Below are 25,179 nucleotides of genomic sequence, written 5' to 3'. Positions count from 1 at the left end.
TCTGATAGGAAAGAGCATTGCTTTATTACTATTGTTACCCCCCCCCCCATGAGCCTTCCATGTGGGTAGAGTAGGAGTTAATCCTGTTATGGCTGTAGATAATTCTTGGACTGCGGAGGGGCCCTGCATGATAACTGTGGAGCAGAGCTATGCAGGCGTTCCGGTGGCTGTAGGACTTAATAGTTGTCTGCTGCAGGATCTTGGTACTGTAGGATTGTATTTATAGGGCTAATAGGAAAGGTCTCCGGTACCCCATAGTATTCCCCTGCATACCTCCGGTATTAATCTGGTTCTTCCCGCAGGTCCAGTCTACTCAAGATCTCTTTTTCTCCCTGCTCCACATGACTCAGCAAGATGGCGTCACCACCTGTTCAGGCAGGGTTTCCTCCATATCCTAACTAGGCCCCAGCAGTTTCACATCATTTAGCTGGGTAGGAACAGTGACCAGAGTTCTGGCTTGTTCTTTTCGCTTGTTTGGCGATTTGGTTAGGATATTATTCCCTTTGTTGTGCTATCTGCACAGAGCGCTTCACTTATGCGGCCATCTCCACTCCCTACCAAGCTCCGCCCCCCCATCACTCCATTTAAACAGAAATAGAGCGTGTTTCTTTTCTTTTTACCTGTGAAAACTATACATATATATGTTTTAAGTAGACAACCCAAGGAATTGATCTAGGCCATCATTTCACCGCCAAATGCGATCAAATAAAAAAAAAACAACTATTTTTTCATAAACTTTGGGTTTCCCACTGAAATTATTTACATACTGCTTGTGCAATCATGGCACAATTGGTTATATAGCTTCTCTGGGATCCCCTTTGTTCATAAGTAGTAGACATATATGGCTTTGCCATTGCTTTTTGTTAATTAGAGGGCTGATAATTAAATGCAGCTGCGCACCGCATGTCTATTATTCTCAGCAGTGAAGGTGTTAATTAGGTAGCTTGTAAGGTTAATTTTAGCTTTAGATTACCCTCCCATCTGACACTTCCCACCCTCTGATCCCTCCCAAACAGCTCTCTTCTCTCCTTCACGCCCCACTACTCACCCCCATTTTACGTACTGGCAAACAGTCTGCCAATATAAAAATGTAAAACTTTTTTTTTAAATTACATTTTATTTTCTGAAGGGTAGGATACCCCCTTACCCTCCAACCTCCCTGATCCCTCCAAAATATTTTTCTAACCCTCCCCCCTCTAACAAGTGCTAATATCTTAGGTACAGCCAGCTGTATAAGACCCCTTCTTTATGTAATTTTTTTTTTTCTGTAGTGTAGTAGTCCCACCACCTCCCCTACTCCCGCGATCCTCAGTAAGGGATCCCCCCATCCCCCTTTTGCTGTAGTGTAGCTGCCCCAACCTCCCTGTCCCTTCTTATTTTCTGTAGTATAGGCCTCTCCCACAACCTCCGCTGCTGGGCAACCACCCACCCATATCTCTAGCCGCCACCAGCAACGATCATTACAGACGGTGACACACACAGTGTCCCTGTCTGTAACAATCAGGCATATGCCCACACAGGGAACTGATCGTTCTCCGGTTCCATATGCGGCAGGTGCCTGGAGCTCAGGAATTTCAGCACTCGGCTGTAACTTAACAGGCGAGACTGCTGCAGCTTCCTGAAGCTCTGACGTATATATACGTTGTGCGGTACGATAGGCTTCACTTTTGGTGAAGGGGTTAAATATACAAATAATATATTTCCTAAAGAATTCCAGAAGCACAGATTTAGATTTAGGTAAGGTTGCAGTATACATTCTGAATGCCGTTTTTCTCTCCAAAGAGCATTTTTGAGCTGTGACCACCTTGTTTGACTCTTTTCCATAAATTCTCAATAAACACATTTTTAGTTCCATTTTTTCCAGGGAGGCACAAAAACTATTGCAAAGGGCTGAATGGGACGCAGGGGCAACCAGTTGGCCATCCCTGGCAAAAACAATTAATCCAGTTTAGGATCTGGTAATAGTTAAGGGGAGGGTGTTTGTTTACATTTTGCATAAAAGTTTCATTATATCAACTTGGCCTTTTAACAAAAATTACGGAATATACTTGAAGGAGGACTATTTTGAAAATCGTAACATATTGTAATCGTTTTTTGTTACACTAATTGCAATTGGTAAAGTTTACATATTTTCAAATGAAAGGTTCTTTTTTGGTGTAGGTTTTTTTCCATCTTTCTTTTTGGCGCTGTTTTTTCTTCTTAATACCTCACTTCCGGGTAACGAATTATTATGAATCTATATGAAAAATAATAATAATAATAAAAATAATGCACATAAACATTGCAAATAAATAAATCCCCCCCAAATGCAAGTTCTACTAATCTGACAGGGGTTAAAGAGACAGTAAACAACACTTTTCAAAATGATCACTAGTTTAGCTAACCTCACTGACTTACTGAGGTACCTCAGTTAATAAATTCATAGTTTTATCCTATATTTTTAAAAATAAAGATACCATCCAACACTTATGACCTTCTTCCCAACTTTACAGTAAATAAAATTTACATATCCCTTAAAGCACATTACACGGAAAACAATACTGTTATTAAAGAAAAAAAAAAGAAAAGAAAAGTCTTACATTTTCAGGGGTTTTGAAGTCTTGTCTAGGGATATGTAATTTAACATCCGTTCTGTTATTTGGTGTATTTGGTCTGTAAATACAAGAAAAATAATCATAAATAATACGTTTTAAATAATATATATATTATATTAGCTATATATCATATTTTTATATTCCCTTTCTTTATACTTAATGTGTTTTTTTTCGGAAACTACCTTTTTATCAGTAGTGCAAATGATTTTCAATGCAATGTCTCAATAAACAGTGGTTTACTAGTATAAACAACTGTCAACCAGAATGGGTTTTCTATTTTTAAATTGACTTATTATTTATACATGGTCTATCATGTATATGAAAGAGCAGCTGTTAAGCACATTAAAAATATTCTTTATGAAAAAAATGTTAAGTAAAAACGGTTTAAATTTAATCTAAAACTAAGCGGAACTGTATAATAATGTGCATCTGGGTCTTGGGACTCTTGTTCACTGGCTGATAGGGACAGTACCCACATAAACAAGTTGATTTATTGAGCACAAAAAAACAAACAAATCTGATCCCTTTAAATAACCCTTTAAATACACTCACTAAATCCTTCTGCCTCTCACAATCCCCCCTATTCCCCACCTACCGCGATGGACACTATTGATCATGTATTCTCCTATCTCTGCTCTCGGATGTTGCCTGTCTCCCATCTCAGACCACCATCTGCAATCTTAATATACAGGCAAAACTTACTTCTCCCCCTCGCCCCCGCACCTGTAGAAATCTGCACAATGTGGATCCTCTCCAACTTTCCAACCTTATTCAAAAACGCCTTCCCCACACTTCCACGATAACCTGCCCTGACCTTGCTACAAACCACTATAACAATACTCTCTCCCTTGCACTTGACATTCTCCTCCCCATCTTCGCAAAGCCCCATGTCGTCAGCTTCAGCCCTGGCACTCTGAGCAAACACGCCACCTACAAAAATGCTTCCACACTGCTGAACGTGCCTGGAGGAGATCCCGCTCTGAACCTGATTTCATCCACTATAAGTTCATTCTTTATTCTCACACCTCTGCCCTTCACTTAGCTAAGCAAAACTCTTCTCCATTTTCAACTCTCTCCTCTATCCACCTGCACCCCCTTCATCTGCATTCAGTGCTCAAGACCTGGCATCCCAACACAAGCCTACAATCTCCCAACTTCGCTTCCAGTCATCCCCTCTACCCCTCTCTGCACCCTCCTCCCAACCACTGAGAGTGAAGTGGGTTCCCTATTGTCTTGCTCACACCTCCCTACCTGCCCACTTGACCCTATTCCTTCACATCTAATACCTTCTCTGTCTCCTGCCCTCACTCCAACTCTTACTCACATATTCAACCTATTCCTCTCTACCGGTTCATTCTCTGCCTCCTTCAAACATGCAAAGGTCACCCCCATACTAAAAAAAAACTCCCTTGACCCTAACTCTCCTGCAAACTACCGCCCCATATCACTGCTCCTGCTAGCTTAAAAAATCCTTGAAAAACTTGCTTTCGATTGCCTTCTCTGTATACACTTCTTTACTGGGTAAACGTATCAACAGCTATGGCTTCAACTATCACCTCTATGCTGATGATACCCAGATCTACCCATCCACCCCTGCACTCTCTCCATCTGTCAACTCTCACATCAGCAACTGCTTATCTGGAATTTCCTCCTGGATGGCCTCTCACCACCTAAAAACAAACATGTCCAAGACCGAACTACTTCTAATCCCCCTCTAACTCTACTCCAGTTTCTAATTTTTCTATCACTGTTGGCAGCACCACTATCTCCCCATCACCCTAAGTCCGCTGCCTTGGAGTCACACTTGATTCAAACCTGTCTTTCATTCCCCACATCCAATTGCTCTCTTCATCCTGCCACACCCACCTACGCAATACCTCCAAAATTCATCCGTTTCTGAGCACTGAAACTACTAAACAGCTAATCCACTCCCTGGTAATTTCCCGACATAACTACTGTAATAACCTACTAACTGGCCTCCCTCTCTCCCGCCTCTCTCCCCTTCAATCCATCCTAAATGCATCTGCCAGGCTAATCCACCTCTCCCAACGTTCTGTTTCTGCTGCAACTCTCTGTGAGACCCTTCACTGGCTCCCAATTCATAGCAGTTAAATTCAAAATTCTCACCCTGACCTACAAAGTCCTCACCGAGGATGCCCCACCGTACCTGTCCTCACTCATCAACAAATATACTCCAGCCCGCCCCCTAAGATCCAACAATGACCTGCTCCTTGCATCCTCTACCATCTCCTCCTCCCATGTGGCACCAACCCTCTGGAACGCACTTTCTTGAGCTGTCAGACTTTCCCCTAACCTGTCCTCCTTTAAATGCTCCCTAAAGGCCTTTTTGTTCAGAGAAGCTTATCACCAAACTCAGCAACAAATAAATTTCACTTACCTAAACAGTTGCCCTCATCTATCTCCTCACTAATATCATTCTCACCTTTGCAGTCCCCACCTTCTGTTTCCCATCCTCCTACCCATCTAGATTGCAAGTTCCCACAGGAATAGGTCCCTCAATTCCCCCCTGTATTTGTCTGCAAAATGTTGTCTTTTATTGTATTGTTTCTCTGTTGTACTTTTATCTTTGTACCCATGGGCAGCACTGCGGAATCAGTTGGCGTTTTATAAACAAAGAATAATAATAATACTGTTGCTATTACAATATGTTTGTCACATTGAGAAATATACTTTAATAAAAATGTTTTTTAAAAGCACAGACTCTTTTTTTGAATAAAGTAAAGGTGCACTAAACTTGAAAATATTCAATTATACGTATTAAAAAAAATAAAATTTTCAAACAAAATGATTGAATCTAAGGGGCTGAATTATCAAATGGCGGGCAGACATGATTCGCTTATACAAACACAGGCGTTAAATTTTGCCACTTTATAAATAATATATACACATGATTTAACACAGGAATGCAACAACACTGTCAGGTTTACCTGTCTTGGAATCCAAAGGACATGTTTTCTTTCTCATTTGATGTTTCTTCTTTTTTATTGAAGCCTTCCCTTAATGGTTTAGAGGAAAGCTACAAGGAAAATATATAGTCAACATATTTAAAGCAAAGAATGATCTTATATAAAATGTTCTTTTTTAAATAAAGTTTTGCAACATATAAAAGACTACTGAAATCATTATACAATATCAAAATAGTATTTTGATTTTCATTATTACTTTAATTTGCATATAAATATTCTTTAGGATAAAACTGTGTCTATTGCCGACTATTGGAACACTTCTAAAAACTAAAACAAATATGCCAAATGCATAGAACAGTTTATTTGTCCAATTTCAATTTAGATACTTTCAACACTGGACCCTTTCGTAGTTTGTCCAAGCCTCCAGACAAGGAAACCGGAAAATGATACGAATATAAAAAATCTGAAAAGCACAAGTAATACATTATACACATATTTGCAGCAAAGTCTGATCATTTATTACATGTTGTGTTAAAATATCAGATTTCTTTAAAACATTAATGAAAAATCCCAAAAAACTAAATGTATGATTACCACGTGTGCAATCACACTTCCTATCCACTAGGAGGAGGCAAAACACCCCTACATACCAGATCTTTGAACTCTTCCATAATCTCTTAGACAAACATATGGCCAAGTAGACGGAAAACTAGAAAGCAGTAAAGTCAAGCAGGGCATATGAAGTGCATAACAAGTTCACTGTCAACTGTATAGAAAGAAGGGCAGTGCTTGTGGACTCTCGCCATCATGAAAGAAATTAATTTATCAGGTAAGCATACATTTTGTTTTCTTTCATAAGATGGTAAGAGTCCACAACACGTGGGTTCTTATACCCAAGTAGTGATGTCCATACCACCACGTTCGGGGAGAGACAGTAAAGTTAAATGAAACCCAACATTTTTCTTTCATGATTCAAACAGAGAAAAAGATTCCAATTTACGTCTATTATCAAATTAGCTTTGTTCTTGTGTTATTCTTTGTTGAAGAGATATCTATATAGATTGCGTTCACTTGTTGGAGCACTACATGAGAGGAAATAGTGCTGCCATCTAGTGCTCTTGCTAATATATAAGATTATTGTAAAACTGCTGCCATATAGTGCTGCAGACAAGTGCACACTCCTGAACTTACCTTCCTGATTTTCAACAAAGGATAACAAGAAAACAAAGAAAATGTTTTAATAGAAGTATATTAGAAAGATTTTTAAATTGCATGTTATATCAGAATCATGGAAGAATATTTTGGGGATTTATGTCAATTTAAGGCAGGAATGTTACTGATCAGAATACAAAAACAATGTCCAACATCTAAAATAATTTAACAAAAGCAGAATCAGGGGATACCAAGTCAAAACCAAAAATAAATAAATAAATATAAAACTACTGCAATTAATGCACACCTTACTGCAGCAGAGAAAAAAATGACTCTTACCAATTATGTGAGGGAGGTTGCACCTCAAAAATGGCCATTTCAGCGTTAAAACAGTAACGCAGCCATTACGAGTCTTGTTGGTATAACTGTACCACAAGCCTTTTAGCCTGTAATGCAACGGTATGAAGAGGATGCTCTGCGCCGGATGTCTTCAGGATGGAACCGCTCCACGCCTCCAGGATCAAGATAGAAGATGCCGCCTGGATGAAGATTAAAGAGGCCGTCTGGATGAAAACTTCTCGCCGCTTGGATCAGGACTTCGCCGCCGGGATGAAAATTGAAGAGGCCATCTGGATGAAGACTTCTCGCCTCCTGGATTAGGACTTCAACTCTGGGATGAAGATTGTTTAAGCGGGACTTCAAAAACTGTAAGTGGATCGTCAGGGGGTTAGTGTTAGGCTTTTTTAAGGGTTTATTGGGTGGGTTTTATTTTTTAGTTTAGGGTCTTGGCAGTAAAACAGCTAAATGCCCTTTTAAGGGCAATATCCATACAAATGCCCTTTTCAGGGCAATGGGTACCTTAGGTTTTTTAGATAGTTTTTTTTTTATTTTGTGGGTTTGTGGGGTGGGTGTTTGTAATGTTAGTGGGTCTTTGTAATTTTTTTCAATAAAAAAGAGCCGATATCGGGGGGCGGAGTTTAGCCACGCAGGCAAATGGCTGTTTGCTGAAATAGCTCCTAATCCTCAAAGCGGTCAACATGTACTAAAGCACATATGAGACCCTCTAAAGTCCATCAAAACTTCCACAAAATATAGGTGAATGGCCTGGCTATGCAGTGGACTGCAACACAGATGCCTACATTTTAATCCTGAGAGACAAGCTGGCAGCGGCCTAAAGTGCATCTGAGTACCGGGAGCTCCGATAACTGGACAGCTGGAGGCAACCTGTAACGCACTCAGATGCGACTGTAACATACCCGGCCGGGGACAAAAACCTTCTACTCACCGCAATTGCCACAAGCGGTAATATACCCTTCATAGATCGCATCTCATACCTCAGAAGGGACACGCACCGGAACGGCCGACCACGTGGCGTCGCCATTATCAGACCGGACTGACCCGGCTAAACAGGAGGGGAGCAGTGTAATCGAGAAGCACCTGTAAGTAACCGCACAAAGATTTAACACTGGCACATTGCAGCATAATAGCTCCGGTCACTACTTAGCCCATATAATGAACTAAGCCTATACTCTAACACCACGCAGCAAGATTTTCAAATTTGCTGTGTTACAAATGTGAATGCTAATGGCGGAGCAGTGTACCTTGCATATTATTTCTGCTTTAACTGTTAAACAATGCACACGCAGACATGCAGGAGAATCTGATCCTATAACCTTATAAATGCTGTAAAGTTGCCTAATTAGAAAACTTTATCCCTTTGACAAGGCATATCAGACACCACGCAATCCATTTATTTAAAGAGACAGCACGCACACAACTGCATAGATCTACCCTCAAAAGTGGGGATGCCTATAAAAAAAAACAATAAAGCTGATAAGAACACAGCTGCCAGACCATTAAGCAGATATCTTAAACAGCTAGACACCAACCTTGATCCGCAAACAGGAGAAATGGCTCACAATCAAAGCTCACAAGCAACTAAAGATCCAACTCCACAAAATGCAGAGCAGTCACAACCTTTAACTAAGGGAGATCTACGCTACTTATCATCTAAAGAGGACATACAGGGGGTACTCCAGGAGATGAGGAGTCTCTTTGGTGACCTAAAGAAAGACATTAACGCCTTAGAAAGCAGAGTGTCCAAAACAGAACTAGAACAAGGGCTATTGGCAGCCACAGTGCAAAATAACAGCATAGAAATACAGCAACAACAAACAGAAATGCAGGTCCTCTCTGACAAACTAGAGGACCTTGAAAACCGCTGCCGCAGAAACAATATTAGGGTTAGAGGTGTCTCTGAATCTATACATCCACCTGCTATAGAAGGGTATCTGCAGAGCCTCTTCCGCACGATAAAAGGCACACCTAACTCACCAGAAATTATATTGGAACGAGCACATAGGGCGCTCCGGCCTAAACCACCACCCAAGGGCCCGCCCAGGGACATAATAATTAAATTTCTAAACTTTAAAGAAAAGGAGGAGATACTCAGGTGTGCCAGGGCCAAACAGTCCATAACACATGCAGGAGAGAAAATCCAACTTTTTTCGGATCTCTCCCCAGTGACACTACAGAAAAGAAAGGAACTTGGCGGTATTACTGCTGTTCTCAGAGAAAACAAAGTACAGTACCGGTGGGGCTTCCCGGTCTCACTTATAGCGATCCATAACAACAAGTCAGCGGTCTACCGGCCGGGAGGGGACCCACAGGCCTTCTATGCAGCTCTTGCAATTGACAGCGAGGATGCTGCCTCTATACGGCAGAAAAGATCAGAAAACATGAATATAACCGCTCAGGACTAATTGATCTCATGAGAAGGAACTTTGACTTTCCACTGCACTGTTCAACAGCGAACAGTGAGTATACGACTGCAATGAGAGTCTATGAAAAGCTACAACAAAAGAGGGACCCAGTTGTGGGGTCTCCTCCACGGACATTAACAATGCCATCCAGCTCTCACTGTATAAAGCAGAAGGACATGCCTGTTTAAGTTATCTTGAAGAGTTCTCCTACTCAAGGAAGGTTTGAAATTATTAAGTTAAAATGTTAAAATACAGTTTGGTCACATACAAGATCTGTGTTAAGGAAATAGCCATATAAATGCAAATCTCCCCCCTCCCTTACCATTCCTACCCTACCACAACCCCCTATCCTCCCCTTCCCTCCCACCCTTGCACCCCAAGAATAGCAATAACAAAAGGTTTCCCCTTACGGATAGTTCACCGCATAAGATTCTGCCGAGGGGTAGGCTATGTTAAACTCCGGGACACATTTAGGTCCCTGGAGCGTTAGACTCCAAATAAGATTGTACTAATATCACCTCAATATATAGAGGGCCCCCCTCACTATGTTATCACTTGACACAGACCTTTTAATCAAGGAGCATTCTCTCCTTTCTCTTTTTTTTTTTTTTTTTTTTTTTTTTTATTTTCTTTGCTAGACCACTGTATTAGGGTTTCTATAGAGATACATGTTCAAAAGTTGTCCACTTTGGGGATACTACCCCAATTGACACTAAATTGTTTGTTTTGCTTCTCCTGACCTATTTCCCCTGGTATCTAAACGATATCTCTTTTACAGGGAAAGCTATAGTTATATAACCAAAGCACAGTTATCCTGCCCTTAGTGTCGGGCAGTTAAATATCAAAAGTGTACTAAAACCTTGGTTGTCTTTTCTCTCAATCTTATTCTCTCTCTATTGCACATAATACGATCCTACTTCCTCAACTTTACTCTCTAACCTCTATCCCTTTCCCCCCTTTTTATTCGTGCTCCCCCCCCCCCCCTTTTTTTTTTTTTTCTCTCCTCTAGAATGGAACCAAGGAAAAGCAGATTTGGATCCCATGGCCTCACATTTGTCTCAATAAATGCAAAGGGACTAAACAACCCAGGTAAGAGGTCTATCGCCCTTAAAGAATTTAAACGCTTAAACAGCCAAATTGTCTTTATACAGGAAACACATTTCCGTAAGGGTAAAGAACCGAAATGGCTAGATGGAGCATACACTACTTCCTACTTTTCATCTGGCTCTGAAAAGAGGGGAGGGGTGGGCATACTGATCCACAAATCTGTCCCACTCAAGGTCAACCACATTGAAAAAGACACTGAAGGCCGGTACTTACTACTACAAGGAACACTATACACCCATCCTATCACACTGGCTTGCATATACGCTCCAAACACAGCCCAACACCAATACGTAAAGCGTGTCACCAAGGTATTGCTAGATCACTCCAAAGGCCCCACCTTTGTAGCTGGGGACCTGAACCTCCCTCTGGACCCACTCCTAGACACGTCAAACGGGTCATCCAATGTCCCCCGCAGATCTACTAAGAGTGTGAGGACATCTCTTTCTGACATACAACTTCACGACGTGTGGAGAACACTTCACCCAACGGACCGTGACTACACATATTTTTCCCCCCCACACGACAAATACTCACGGATAGACTATTTCTTCACGGACTCTCTAGGACTTGACTTGACGGTAGATTGTGAGATAGGCTCCATCACATGGTCTGACCATGCTCCTGTGACGAGCAGGGTTGTATGGCCCGACATCCCCCCAACAACATATATCTGGAGGTTGGATGACTCCTTACTGGAATCACCGCCCATAGTTGAAGACGTAAACAAGTCCCTGACCGAATACTTCTCAATCAACGACCCCACAAGCACTTCTCTACCAATTACATGGGAAGCGCACAAGTGTGTTATCCGCGGTATTTTCCTCAAACATAAAGCAAGGCAGATTAGGTCATATAGAGAGAAACATACACAGCTACTATCTGCAATCTCAGACCTTGAAGCTAAACATAAGCTCAAACCGAATGATCAAACACTCAAAACTAACATTACAACAGCCAAACTAAATCTTAAAAATCATCTTATGACTGCCCATCACAGACGACTGTTCTGGACCAAACAACAGTACTATGAGGGGGGCAACAAGCCAGGCAAACTACTGGCGAGATCAATCCGTAGATTACAGCTTAAAGCCTATATACATCACTTAAAAGCGAAAGATGGTTCTAAAATCAAGGGTTGTAAACAAATTGCAGAAGCCTTTCACACCTACTATAGCAAACTATATAATTTACCCAGCAAATTAGACAAAACACAAACAGCAGGCTTACCATCCACTGAGGAATACCAAATTGACGAGTACCTCTCTGACCTAGAGTTACCCCAACTTGAAGACGCAGACATGGACACCCTAGATGCCCCAATTACCCTAGAGGAACTGACTGACGCAATTAGGGACCTCCCCAAGGGCAAATGCCCAGGTCCGGACGGACTCACGCCCAGATACTTTAAGACATTCCTTCCTTTACTGGCCCCAAGCTTGCTCCAATTATTTAATAACCTACGTGAATGCCCCAAACTGATGAAGTCCATGTTGGAGGCACACATAACAGTTCTCCCCAAACCGGGTAAAGAACCTACAACCCCAGAAAATTTCAGACCAATATCCTTACTAAACACGGACATTAAACTGCTAGCTAAAATTCTGGCAAAACGCCTCAATACATTTTTACCAAATTTGATATCTCCAGATCAGGTGGGCTTCGTTCCGGGGAGGGAGGCACGTGATAACACCACCAAAGTCCTACAGCTGACAAATTATGCAAGAGTTGAAGGTGTGCCTATGGCCCTCCTCTCTACCGACGCAGAGAAGGCCTTCGACCGGGTCGGATGGCCTTTTCTGCGCCGAGTGATGCAATCGATGAACTTCGGAGAGAGTTTCCAGAACATGGTGTTCTCGCTATACTCCGATCCGGGGGCCCGTGTGAGGGTAAACGGCACGCTCTCAGAACCGTTCAAAATAACAAACGGAACTAGACAGGGGTGTCCTCTGTCTCCTTTATTGTTTGCCCTTTCCATAGAGGCTCTGGCGCAAAGAATTCGGCGAAATGACAAAATCTCGGGGATCAAATTAGGCGACATTGAACATAAACAAGCACTCTACGCGGACGACATTCTTTACACTCTCACGAACATACACATATCGGTACCTGAACTCCTTAGGGAGTTAAATAACTACGGAAAAGTCTCAAATTTCCACTTAAACCTAGGGAAATCGGAGTTACTTAACATTAGTGCCCCTCAAGAACACATAGATATGCTCAGAGACAAATACAATATCCCAATATCCACAACAAGGCTAAAGTATCTTGGCATTTATATACCACAAAAACACCAAGACATATTCAAAGAAAATTATTTGAAACTAAAGCAGGACATCACTAATGATCTCTCATCCTGGAAAAATAAGCCACTCTCGTGGCTTGGTAAAATAGGGGTAATCAAAATGAACGTGCTACCACGCATCCTATATATTTTACAGACCGTCCCGATCTCACTACCGGAAGACTACATCCCACACATGCAGAGGTTATTAGAACAGTTTGTATGGACGGGCATTAGGCCTAGAATACCGCGAAGGACTATGTATCTCCCTAGAGATAGGGGAGGGTTGGGTTTCCCAGATCTAAAAGCATACAAACGGGCCATAGCTCTGCAGCACATTGTAGAATGGTCACAAAATGGAAATCACAAACTGTGGGTTAGAATAGATAGTCAAATTTTGGGACTCAACAATGTAGGCACATTAGCTTGGATCCCCGCGATTCAACGCCCTAAAGTCCTAAACAGATACCCCATATTAAAAGAGGTGCTATCCGAATGGGATAGAGCATCTTCATCCTCTGTCAACATAACAAAAGGACTTTCACCTCTGCTCCCTACTCTAGAAAACCCTGCACTACCATACCACAAGTTTGGTTCGAGACTGCGTACCCACTATACTCTAAAAGAGGGATGTCTTTATAGCGCCATAGAAAACGGGGGACTTAAAACTCAGAATCAAATGAAAGAAATAAATGACCCCATTTTCACCTCTTGGCTGAGATATAATCAACTAGTGCACTACATAACACATCTTAAATGCAAAGACCAACTAACCAGAGACCTCACTCCATTTGAACGACTTTGCATCACAAACAACCCCCAGAGGCGACTGATTTCCCTCATCTACAAATTACTGTTGACTGGCCCTGACACTCCACCTCCCACGTATATAGCTTCATGGCATAGGGAACTTGGCATGGAACACTCTCATGAGGAGTGGTGCCGGGCTTTCTCCTTGGTAAGGCGATCATCAGTATCGGCTACCGTACAGGAGATCCAACTAAAATTACAATGCAGATGGTATCATACTCCGAGTAGGATACATCGCCTTTTCCCTAGGGCCAACCCCCTGTGCTGGAGGGATTGTGGCGAGCTCGGCACGCTCACACATATCTGGTGGTCGTGCCCGAAGCTGGATAGCTTTTGGGCGGGAGTGTTGGGGAAAATATCGGACATCATGGAAATAGAGGTCCCCAAGTCCCTAGAAACATTACTTTTTTTAAATCTACCTAAAATTAAAAATGCGCTCTATCGGCCCCTGCTACTATTAATGCTCACAGGAGCAAAACGTCTGATTCCCAAAAAATGGAAATCGCCTGATGTCCCCACATCGGGCGACTGGCAGTCTTCTGTATCTGACCTCCTAGCACTAGAAAAGCTACACTATCTCAAGATAGGCCAAATCTCAGTTTACGAGATGATGTTGGAAAGATGGAACAGTTCTCTAGAATAAATGAGTACTGACTCTGCGGTCATTGTTTCCTAACAGACTAATCCCCTCCCTTCCCCACGTATTTAATTTTTTTTTTTTTTTTTTCCTCTCGCTCTCTTTCCCGCTCCCCTCTTCCCCCATCTTTTCTCTCCCTGTGTACCGCCTCTCTACGTTCTTCACCCCTCTTCTTTCTCTACTCTGCCTTCACTCTTACAAATAGAAGCTACCTGTTTTGTGTGCTGAGACAGAGAGAGGTAATTTTTTGGCTAACCAGGATTTCGCTATATGTTATTATTAGTTTTATTTGTTTGAAAAATACTAGACAAAAATCAAGCTATTGAAAGGCCGTCATTATTGACCATCTCTGAATATTGTATTCATGTCTGTAACAAATGTCTTGCATGACGTACCTAATCTATGTAATGTTATTTATTACCTTATAATAAAGCTTGTTTATAAATAAAAAAAAAAAAAAAGAGCCGATATCTTTAGGGCAATGCCCTACAAAAGGCCTTTTTAAGGGCCATTGGTTGTTTATTCTAGATTAGTTTTTTTTATTTTGAGGTGGTTTTTTTATGGGTATTAGAATAGGAATACTTTTTTTTATTTTTGATAATTTGTTTGTTATTTTGTGCAATGTATATTTTTAGGGGGTGTTTTTTTAAGCAAAAAAGCTGTTTAACTTAGGGCAATGCCCTACAAAAGGCCCTTTTAATGGCCCTTGGTAGTTTGGGGTGGGGGTTTGTATAGTGTTAGGGGGGGTTTGTATAATTTTTGAGCAAAAGAGCTGTTTAACTCAGGGCAATGCCCTACAAAAGACCCTTTTAAGGGCCCCGCAAAAGGCTCTTTTAAGGGCCCGGGCCCTTGGTAGTTTGAGGGGTGGGGGGTTGTATAGTGTTAGGGGTGTTTGTATTTTTTTGGAGCAAAAGAGCTGTTTAACTCAAAGGGCCCTTGGTAGTTTTTTTTTAGATTAGGCTTTTTATTTTGGGGTGTTTTTTTTTTAAAGGGTATTAGAATAGGAATAATCTTTATTTTTTGGATAATTTCGTTTTGTTTTTTTGTAATGGTAGGTTTTTTTAATGTTAGGTTTTAGTGTAAGGCAGGTTAGATTTTATTTCACAGGTAAGTTTGTATTTATTTTAACTAGGTTAATAACTTTTTACTAACTAGTCTACCTAGTTAAAATAAATACAAACTTACCTGTGAAATAAAAATAAAACCTAAGCTAGCTGCAATGCAACTATTAGTTATATTGTAGCTAGCTTTGGTTTTATTTCACAGGGAAGTATGTATTTTTTAAATAGGAATTATTTAGTTAATAATTGTAAATTGAATTTAGATCTAATTTCATTATGTTAAAGTTAGGGGGTGTTAGGGTTAAGTTAGAGTTAGGTTTAGGGGTTAATAGTTTAATTTAGGTTGTTGCGATGTGGGGGGCTGGCGGTTTAGGGGTTAATATGTTTATTTAGTGGTAGAGATGTGGGAGGCCAGAGATTTAGGGGTTAATAACTTTAATATAGTGGCGGCAATGTTGGGTGTGGGGGATAAGGGGTTAATAAATGTAGTATAGTGGCAGCGATATCGGTAGCGGCAGATTAGGGGTTAATAACTGTAGGCAGGCATCAGCGATGTTGGGAGCAGCAGATTAGGAGTGTTTAGACGTGGGGTTTATGTTAGGGTGTTAGGTTTAAACATTAGGTTTTTTTCCCCATAGACATCAATGGGGCTGCGTTACGGAGCTTTTGTTTCCTGAGAGACTAAACTCCTTCTATAGCGGGAGTTCTTAGGGTATTTATATTGGGTCCCACTTGTGTCCTGCTCCTCAAGCAACGAGACCAGATCACTTACAGCTGCAACATCTGATGCCTCTATGGATTGGGCGCAATAAGTGAAACATAGTATCAAAGAATCTTTAGCCACTACGTAAGTCCTGATGACAACACAAAGAAGGGCGTTCTTCATTAACAAATGAAAACTATAAATCGCGACAATACCAATGATTTTTACATCTGACGAGGCCCCGGATCCAACCCTCTGTGGGAGGGGCGACACACATCATGTTTGGAACCCAATGACGCTACGTCCGACACAGCCAGGAGCTACTTTTGCATCTATGAGGCTGGGAATCTAAATGACAAGTGAAGACACCGACCTACCCACCATCTGAACACCGTACTAAGGATCTTGCTCCCTATTTTTCAATTTGGAAAAAAAGTACAGTAATTCTTGAGTGCAGCCTTAGTCCTTCTTTAACAGTTATACTTGTCATGATAACTGTTCTAACTCCTCATGTTTGAAGTATCAATATTCACTGTTTACAACAAGCTCATTAAAAGATGAGACACTGCTCTCCACAAAGTCTCCTGACGCGTGTTTCACATAACACTTCTTCACCCTTAAATGAATGAAGTATGAATGATAGCGACACTAACAGTGATTTAACAAAACGCGTCACACCGTTTGTCCCTCTTGTCTGTGTGTCTGCCATCCATATGGATTTTTGTATTTTATGGAAGCCCAATAAAGGACTGTTTTTATTGCATCTCACACCATCTCACACCATCAGTGCCTACACTTCTTTTATCTATTTTAATTAAACATTTTATTATATATATCGATACTGGAGTCTTCCTCTATTGTTCTGACGTTTATCATCTGTATGTGCACTAGGTCACTATAATATACCTAGTACGCTCCATTTGCACTACAGTGTGTAATACAATCTGTGAGTATCCCTTTGTCAGCACAAGTCGACATCCATCATATGTCCTCAATTGATTTACACTAGGGGTCGCCCTCTTTTTTTCTCATAACTTTCAGATCACAGATTCATATTCTGTCTTTGGGAGGAGCAGCCACAGTCCGGTGCACAGTTTGCTGGGACACTGTGAAGTTCCCAGACCGTTCTCCTAGGCACTATCTCTGCCTTATAACATTGTGAGTATGTTTGTATTTTATCTACTCCATTTTTGAATTATTGGCTACACTAGGAGGCGCCCTTCTTTCTGCTTTGTTTTAGTATAGCCTCCGCCCCCCATCACTCTTATGCGGTAAGGGTTGAATACCTTTTCCTCCGCATTACTTTCTGGCAGAGTTACGTAGTCTCTGCCGAGTCCGAAGAACCGTGACTAAGTTTTCTCCTATATTCCTGTAAATAGGCTCTTTGGGCCCTAGTACAAGATATTTGCTATGTTTATGATTTCCTGGTTATCGGAAGATTGTCTAGACTAATAGTTTTACTAGTGTTTATGTTACTACAAATGTTCAGTGTTAATATCTAACTATGCTTACAATGGCAACTGTTGTTTGATGTATGTTTGATGTTAATTGACACTAACTGAGAGTAATTTAGGTGCCCTCCTGTACTTTTATATTTTGATATTGTTTGCAGAACCCAAAGTTTGCCGCTATTCCATACACACTGAAACTGGACTTCTTACTATTAGCTTTATCAATGTCTCCTCAGTGGTTCACCACAGTCTCTGGTCCCTTGAGTGGACCTGTTTGTTTGGAGGACATTACGAACCTACAAAAACAAAAAAACAAAAAATTAGGTGCCTGGAATAACATGTCATGTCGGTTTGCTGTGTGTTGATGTCTTCACATGATGTATCGTATTGACCTTTTTTTTTTTTTTTTTAACAGGACATAAGTAAATTGTAACCTGTCTGATATGATTGTTTTGTATAAGCCATTTTCATCTCAATAAAAATAATAAGTTTAAAAAAAAAAAAAATTAGGACCTTGTGCGGTAAAAAAGGCACCTTTGCCTCCTCTAACTGTGGAGATAATTGAGTCCAGGCCTGGACCAAATAGAATCTTTCCATTAAATGGGAGGGAAAGAAGTCTTGACTTTGAAGTCATGTCCGCAGACCAGGACTTCAGCCAGAGTGCCTTACGGGCTTGAACAGATAAACCTGAAGCCTTAGCGTTCAGGAGAATAATTTGCATATTTGCATCACAAATAAAAGAATTAGCCACCCTTAAGGCCTTAATTATTTCCTGGATCACGTCGAGGGGACCCTCCACCTTGATCAACTCAGATAAGGAGTCGCACCAGTAAGTAGCCGCTCCAGCAACCGCCGCTGCCGGTTGAAACAAATATCCCGTATGTCGAAACATCTTTCTTAACAGAGCTTCTATCTTCTTATCCATAGGCTCTTTAAATGACAAACTATCCTCAAGTGGTATAGTAGTGTGCTTAGCAAACCTGGAGAGAGCACTATCCATCTTGGGGATTGAACCCCACAACTACAATTGAGAGTTCGGAACCGGGAATAATTTCTTAAAGGAAGAAGGGGAAAATGAAGAATCAAGTATTTCCCATTCATTCTTAATAATGTTCGCTATCTTTACGGGAACCGGGAAAGTCTGTGGTACAACCCTGTCCTTGTAGACCTTATCTAATATATGGCTAGATTTAGAGTATATGGCTGGTATTGAGAGTCCACAGAATGGCTGCGTTAGGCTCCAAAAAGGGAGCGTAGAGGCATATTTAACGCCACTCCAACTCTCGATACCAGAGTTGCTTACGGACGCGGCCAGCCTCAAAAACGTGCTCGTGCAAAAAATTGAATCGAGTGTCGGCGATGTGGGGGGGCCTCGGTTTAGGGGTACATAGGTAGTTTATGGGTGTTAGTGTACTTTAGGGCACAGTAGTTAAGAGCTTTATGAACCGGCGTTAGCCCAGAAAGCTCTTAACTACTGACTTTTTTCTGCGGCTGGAGTTTTGTCGTTAGATTTCTAACGCTCACTTCAGACACGACTCTAAATACCGGAGTTAGAAAGATCCCATTGAAAAGATAGGATACGCAATTTACGTAAGGGGATCTGCGGTATGGAAAAGTTGCGGCTGAAAAGTGAGCGTTAGACCCTTTTTTGAATGACTCCAAATACCGGCGGTAGCCTAAAACCAGCGTTAGGAGCCTCTAACGCTGGTTTTCACGGCTACCGCCAAACTCCAAATCTAGGCCTTAGGAATGAAATGTTCCGTAGACATTTTAGGCTCCGGGATCTCTAAAGTAGCCAAAACTTCCTTTAGCAGAAAGCGCAAATGTTCAATCCTAAATCTAAAGTCTGGTTCCTCCGCAGCTGGAGGCCTAGAGGCAGCAGATTCCGACCCAGAAAGCGCATCCTCTGAAGTATTAGAGGCGTCCTCATCAGCAGATAATCTAGTATCAGATAAATCCAACAAGCTTATCCTCCATAGTTTAAGCTTATAAATCAGACTGTTAATAATAAGATAAAACGGCACCTTTATACCCCCAATGGCTGGGGCCCTCACAACCTCCTATGTCCCAGGCCCAACAGAGAAAAACTGCTTCATCTCCTGTAAACCGCACGGTCAGGAAAGAGGAAAAACATAATTTATGCTTAACAGATAAATGTATTTATTTCCGGATACGGTGAGTCCACGGAATCATCAATTACTAGTGGGAATCAATACCCAAGCTAGAGGACACAGATGATAAGGGAGGGACAATACAGGTAGACCTAAACAGAAGGCACAACTGCTTTAAGAACCATTATCCCAAAAGAAGCCTCAGCAGAGGCAAAAGTATCAAATTTATAAAACCATGAAAAAAGTATGCAAAGAGGACCAAGTTGCAGCCTTGCAAAACTGTTCCTCAGAAGCTTAATTTTTAAATGTCCAGGAAGAAGAAGCCCTTGTGGAATGAGCAGTAATTCTCTCAGGAGGTTGCTGTCCATTGTGAGTCCAATTTCCTGTTTCTACAGGAAGTTGGAACATAGGTCACCTGTATTTAAACCGGCAATTTTAGTCACAGCTTACAAACCTTTCAATTGTTTTTACCGTTTTTTTTATTTGCTCTTGAAAAAGACGTATACGTTGAAATGCGTTGAGAAATTAAAGCATTTTTACTGATACTGAAGCACTTCTTTGCTTTTTTGCTGTGACATTGCCGGAATTCGAAATCTGATGGAGTAACTACTTGTTTTACTCAAGTAATTTTAACATACATATCATTGGAGATTCTCCTTGTCCTCAGATTGTTAAACTACAACCGTTACAACATATTTGTGAGGTCTTCTTCAGATGGGCGGACATCATGCATCTTATGGAGTGAGTATATTCACTCTTATTAATTGGCTTATACATGCACATCAAGCCTATTTCTCTTTGTCATCAGAAGGTTTAAAGATATCCACACATCCTGAGTTTAATACCACACATCCTGAGCGCTTCCCAGAAAAACAAACAAACAAAGCAGAAGACTGACGAAAGTCCTTAGTCGCATGAAGATAGAACTTCAATGCACGCACAACATCTAGGTTGTGCAATAAGCACTCCTTAGGAGAAGAATGATTAGGACACAAAGAAGGAACCACAATCTCCTGATTAATATTCTTGTTTGAGAAACCTTAGGTAGGATACCCAATTTAGAACGTAAAACCACCTTATCAGAAAGAAAAATAAGATAAGGAGAATCAAACTGCAGAGCTGAGAGTTCCCAAACTCTTAGAGATGAAGAAATAGCAACAAGAAACAAAACCTTCCAAGATAACATCTTGATATCTAAGGAATGCAAAGGTTCAAACAGAGCCCGCTGTAAAACTCTAAGAACAAGGTTAAGACTCCAGGAAGGAGTAACGGGCTTAAATACAGGCCTAATCCTAACCAAAGCCTGACAAAAAGATTGCACGTCTGGCGCATCCGCCAAACGCTTATGCAACAAAATAGACAACGCAGAAATCTGACCTTTCAGAGTACTAGCTGACAAACCCTTCTCCAGACCCTCCTGGAGAAAAGAACAAATCTTAGGAATCCTGACTCTAATCCAAGAGTAGCCTCTGGATTCACACCAATACAGATATTTACACCATATCTTATAGTAAATATTTCTTGTCACAGGCTTACGAGTCTGAATCATGGTCTCAATGACCGACCTCAGAGGGAGTCTCCACGGAGGTAGAGACGACATTTCCACTAGATCTGCATACCAGATCCTGCGAAGCCACGCCGGCGCTATGAGAATCACCAACGCCCTCTCCTGCTTGATCCGAGCAATGACTCTCGGCAGGAGAGCGAACGGAGCAAATATTTATGCTAGACTGAAATTCCAAGGAACCGCCAGAGCATCTATCAAGAAAGCCTGTGGATCCCTTGACCTCCAGCCGTACTTTAGAAGCTTGGCATTCTGCCGAAAAGCCATAAGATCCAGTTCTGGCTGCCCCCAATTGAGGATTAAACTGGAAAATACTTCTGGATGGAGTTCCCACTTCCCCGGATGAAAAGTCTGTTGGCTCAGAAAATCTGCCTCCCAATTATCCACTACTGGGATGTGGATCGCAGAAAGACAACAGTTGTGAGACTCCGCCCACTGAATTATCCGGGCCACCTCTGACATGGCCAAGAAACTCCAAGTTACCCCCTGGTGGTTGATGTACGCCACCAAAGTTAAATTGTCCAACTGGAACCTGATAAACCGGGCTAAGGCTGACTGAGGCCAGGCCAGTAGAGCATTGAAAATCGCTCTCAGTTCAAGAATGTTTATAGGGAAAACTGACTCCTCCCGAGTCCCAAGACCCTGAGTCTTTAATGACCCCCAAATTGCTCCCCAACCTAGAAGGCTGGCATCCGTGGTCACGATCACCCAGGAAGGTCTGCAAAAGCAAGTTCCCTGGGAGAGGTGTTCCTAAGACAACCACCACAGAAGAGAACTAAAAATGTAAATGTTCTGACACTTCTCTGTCTTGACTGTAGTGGGATTGATTTTCTCTTCCCTTCTGCACTATACATTCTAAGCTGAGAGTGTAATCATTATGTATTGTATATGTTGGTATTTTGAATACCACTTGATCTGGCATGTCTGTGTGGGTACTCCTATGTTTGAGTCTGTGAATGTGTGGAACGGTCTTAGTATTTCCGTAGCTTTTCATCTTTATGATTAGGAGCCAAAGGATTAGTTATATTTTTTGAGATCCTAGGTTACTATTATATGTATTTAAATATAGATAATTCTCAAGTGTTCAGCTTTAGTATAGATCCTAGATTATAATCATGTTCTCCTAGATGTGCATTCACTCATTTACATTCCCCTCTGTCTTCCGCACACTGTAGTCTTCGTTCTGAGCCACTTCTTAAGCATTGGGCAGTTCAGCACCTGTCACTGTATGACCGTGATTGCGGTATTTATAATTCAGTTTATTGTAACAAGTGAAATGCTCTTGAACGAGGCTCCGCTTCCACACTGTGTGTGCCTTGTAGGGCAGTGTCTATTGGCACCTTGCGGCTGGATTTTTATCCCTGATCGTATGAGATATTTTTGACAGCCCTACCTGACACACTGATGTGTAAGCGTGACGTAGGCCCCACTGACGCAACTCAAGAAGGAGTGCGTTTTCTTTAATATGTGCGTGTGTTTGTGTGAATGGTGGGGGGGCGGGGTACTTTCTAAACTCTGGATTGATTTTATTATTGAAGGGTGTAAGCCTGGTAACCAAATCGCTGCAGGGGCTAGGTTTTAAAGCACACTTGATCTGTGCACATTTTATGTTTGGCTATGAGTAAGGCTTAGGCCGAAACGTGTAAGCCGTTCGTTTTGTAGCTCTTGCACACTTTCTTGTATCTCTGCATTTTTACCCGGGGGTATCAACCCCTCACTATGTTGTTTGTATCCAGCATTTGGATTTGACCAATAAATGAATTAACTTGCTGTGGCTCATGTGCTTCTCACATCTTTTTGCTTCTACCACAGAAGAGAGTCCCTTTTCGCCTGATCCAGAACTATTTGCAGAGAAAGATCCGCATAGTCCTCGTTCTATTGCCTTAACATGCATAACTGCAGAGGTCTGAGATGGAACTGAGCAAACGGAATGATGTTCATGGAAGCTACCATCAGACCAATTACCTCCATACATAGAGCCACTGACGGCCGAGGAGAGGGCTGAAAGACAAGACAAGAGTCGAAGATCTTTGTTTTTCTGACCTCTGTCAGAAATATCTTCATTAGTAGAGAGTCTATTATGGTCCCTAAAAACACTACTCTTGTGGCTGGAATCAGAGAACTCTTTCCCAGATTTACCTTCCGTGGGAGCGAAGAAAAGACAACAAGAATTCCGTATGAGAGTTTGATTGTTGAAAAGATGGCGCCTGAACCAGAATGTCGTCCAGATAAGGCGCAACAGCAATGCCCCGAGACCGGATCACTGCCAAAAGAGCCCCCAGGACCTATGAGAGAATTATGGGAGCTGTGGCAAGGCCGAAAGGAAGAGCCACAAACTGGAAATGATTGTCTAAGAAAGCAAACCTTAGAAACTTGTGATGATCCCGGTGAATGGGAACATGAAGGTACGCATCCTTTAAGTTTATGGTTGTTATAAACTGACCCTCTTGAACCAAAGGAAGAATGGAAAGTATAGTCTCCATCTTGAAGGGTGGTACACTGAGGAACTTGTTTAAAAACTTTAGGTCTAAAATAGGTCTGAAAATCCTCTCTTTCTTGGGAACCACAAACAAATTTTAATAAAATCCCAGACCTTGTTCCTGCGGAGGAACTGGAACTATAACTCCCAGGGCAAAAAGATCCTTGATACAAATTAAGAACGCCTCTCTCTTTATCTGGTCTACAGATAATCTTGAGAGAAGAAACCTGCCTCTGGGAGGAAAAGTCTTGAATTCTATCTTGTACCCCTGAGATACAATTTCCACTGCCCACAGGTGTGGGACATATCGTATCCAAGCCTGAGCAAATTGAGAAAGCCTGCCCCCTATAAGATCCATTCCTGGATCGGGGCCAACCCTTCATACGGAGTCAGCCGCAGGCTTCTTAGACTGTTTCCCCTTGTTCCAAGACTGACCAGACTTCCAGGAAGACTTGGATAGTTCCTGCTTAGAAGAGGAAGCGGAGGGTTTACCTCTAAAGTTACAAAAGTAACGAAAATTACTCTGACGTCCTTTCTGCTTATTCTTTCTATCTTGAGGAAGAAAAGATCCCTTTCCTCCTGTGATATCTGAAATAATTTCAGCCAAACCAGGCCCAAACAAGGTCTTACCGTTGTAGGGAATAGCTAATAACTTAGAAGAAACATCCGCAGACCAGGATTTTAACCAAAAAGGGCTCTGCAAGCTAGAACCGCAAAATCAGAAATTTTTGCTCCCAGTTAAATGACTTGTAAGGAAGCATCCGTAATAAAGGAATTGGCTAACTTAAGAGCGTTAATCTTGTCCTGGATCTCCTCAAGAGGAGTATCTGTCTGAATAGAATCAGACAAAGCATCAAACCAGTAAGCTGCAGCGCTGGTAACAGTAGCAATACACACTGCAGGCTGCCATTGAAGACCTTGGTGAACATACATTTTCTTTAATAATGACTCCAATTTCTTATCCATTGGATCCTTAAAAGAACAACTATCCTCTATGGGAATAGTGGTCCTTTTAACCAAAGTTAAAACCTTAGGAACCGTTTGCCACGACTCCTTAATAGAGTCAGCTATAGGAAACATTTTCTTAAAAATAGGATATGGAGAAAAAGGAAATACCTCCACTGCAGAGGGAACATCAAAATACTTGTTCAGCTTACTAGACTTCTTAGGGTTAACAACGATAGAAGTATTGGATTCATCCAAGGTAGCCAAAACCTCCTTTAGTAACAATCATAGGTGTTCCAGCTTAAATCTGAAGGACACAACTTCAGCATCAGTAGAAGGAATTATACTGCCTGAAACCGAAAACAGAATTTATGTTTACCTGATAAATTACTTTCTCCAACGGTGTGTCCGGTCCACGGCGTCATCCTTACTTGTGGGATATTCTCTTCCCCAACAGGAAATGGCAAAGAGCCCAGCAAAGCTGGTCACATGATCCCTCCTAGGCTCCGCCTACCCCAGTCATTCGACCGACGTTAAGGAGGAATATTTGCATAGGAGAAACCATATGTTACCGTGGTGACTGTAGTTAAAGAAA

General features: G+C 41.6%; 1 protein-coding gene across 1 annotated transcript in view; it reads right to left on the bottom strand.

Annotated features, from left to right (window-relative positions):
• Positions 1–1,097: 1,097 nt before the first annotated feature.
• The window catches only part of LOC128652890 (uncharacterized), a 255,406-nt gene continuing 231,324 nt past the window's right edge, over positions 1,098–25,179 (bottom strand). The window contains exons 8-10 of the mRNA XM_053705879.1: positions 5,543–5,631; positions 2,580–2,652; positions 1,098–2,236 (exon numbers count right to left, since the gene is read on the bottom strand). Of these exons, the coding sequence (XP_053561854.1) occupies positions 2,123–2,236; positions 2,580–2,652; positions 5,543–5,631 (276 nt within the window). The 3' untranslated portion in view covers positions 1,098–2,122. The remainder of the gene's footprint in view (positions 2,237–2,579; positions 2,653–5,542; positions 5,632–25,179) is intronic.

Source organism: Bombina bombina, chromosome 3 (assembly GCF_027579735.1).
Source record: "Bombina bombina isolate aBomBom1 chromosome 3, aBomBom1.pri, whole genome shotgun sequence".
Lineage (NCBI taxonomy): Eukaryota > Metazoa > Chordata > Amphibia > Anura > Bombinatoridae > Bombina > Bombina bombina.
The sequence above is the reverse complement of the archived record's forward strand: the minus strand, read 5'-3'. Positions and strand labels throughout refer to the sequence as shown.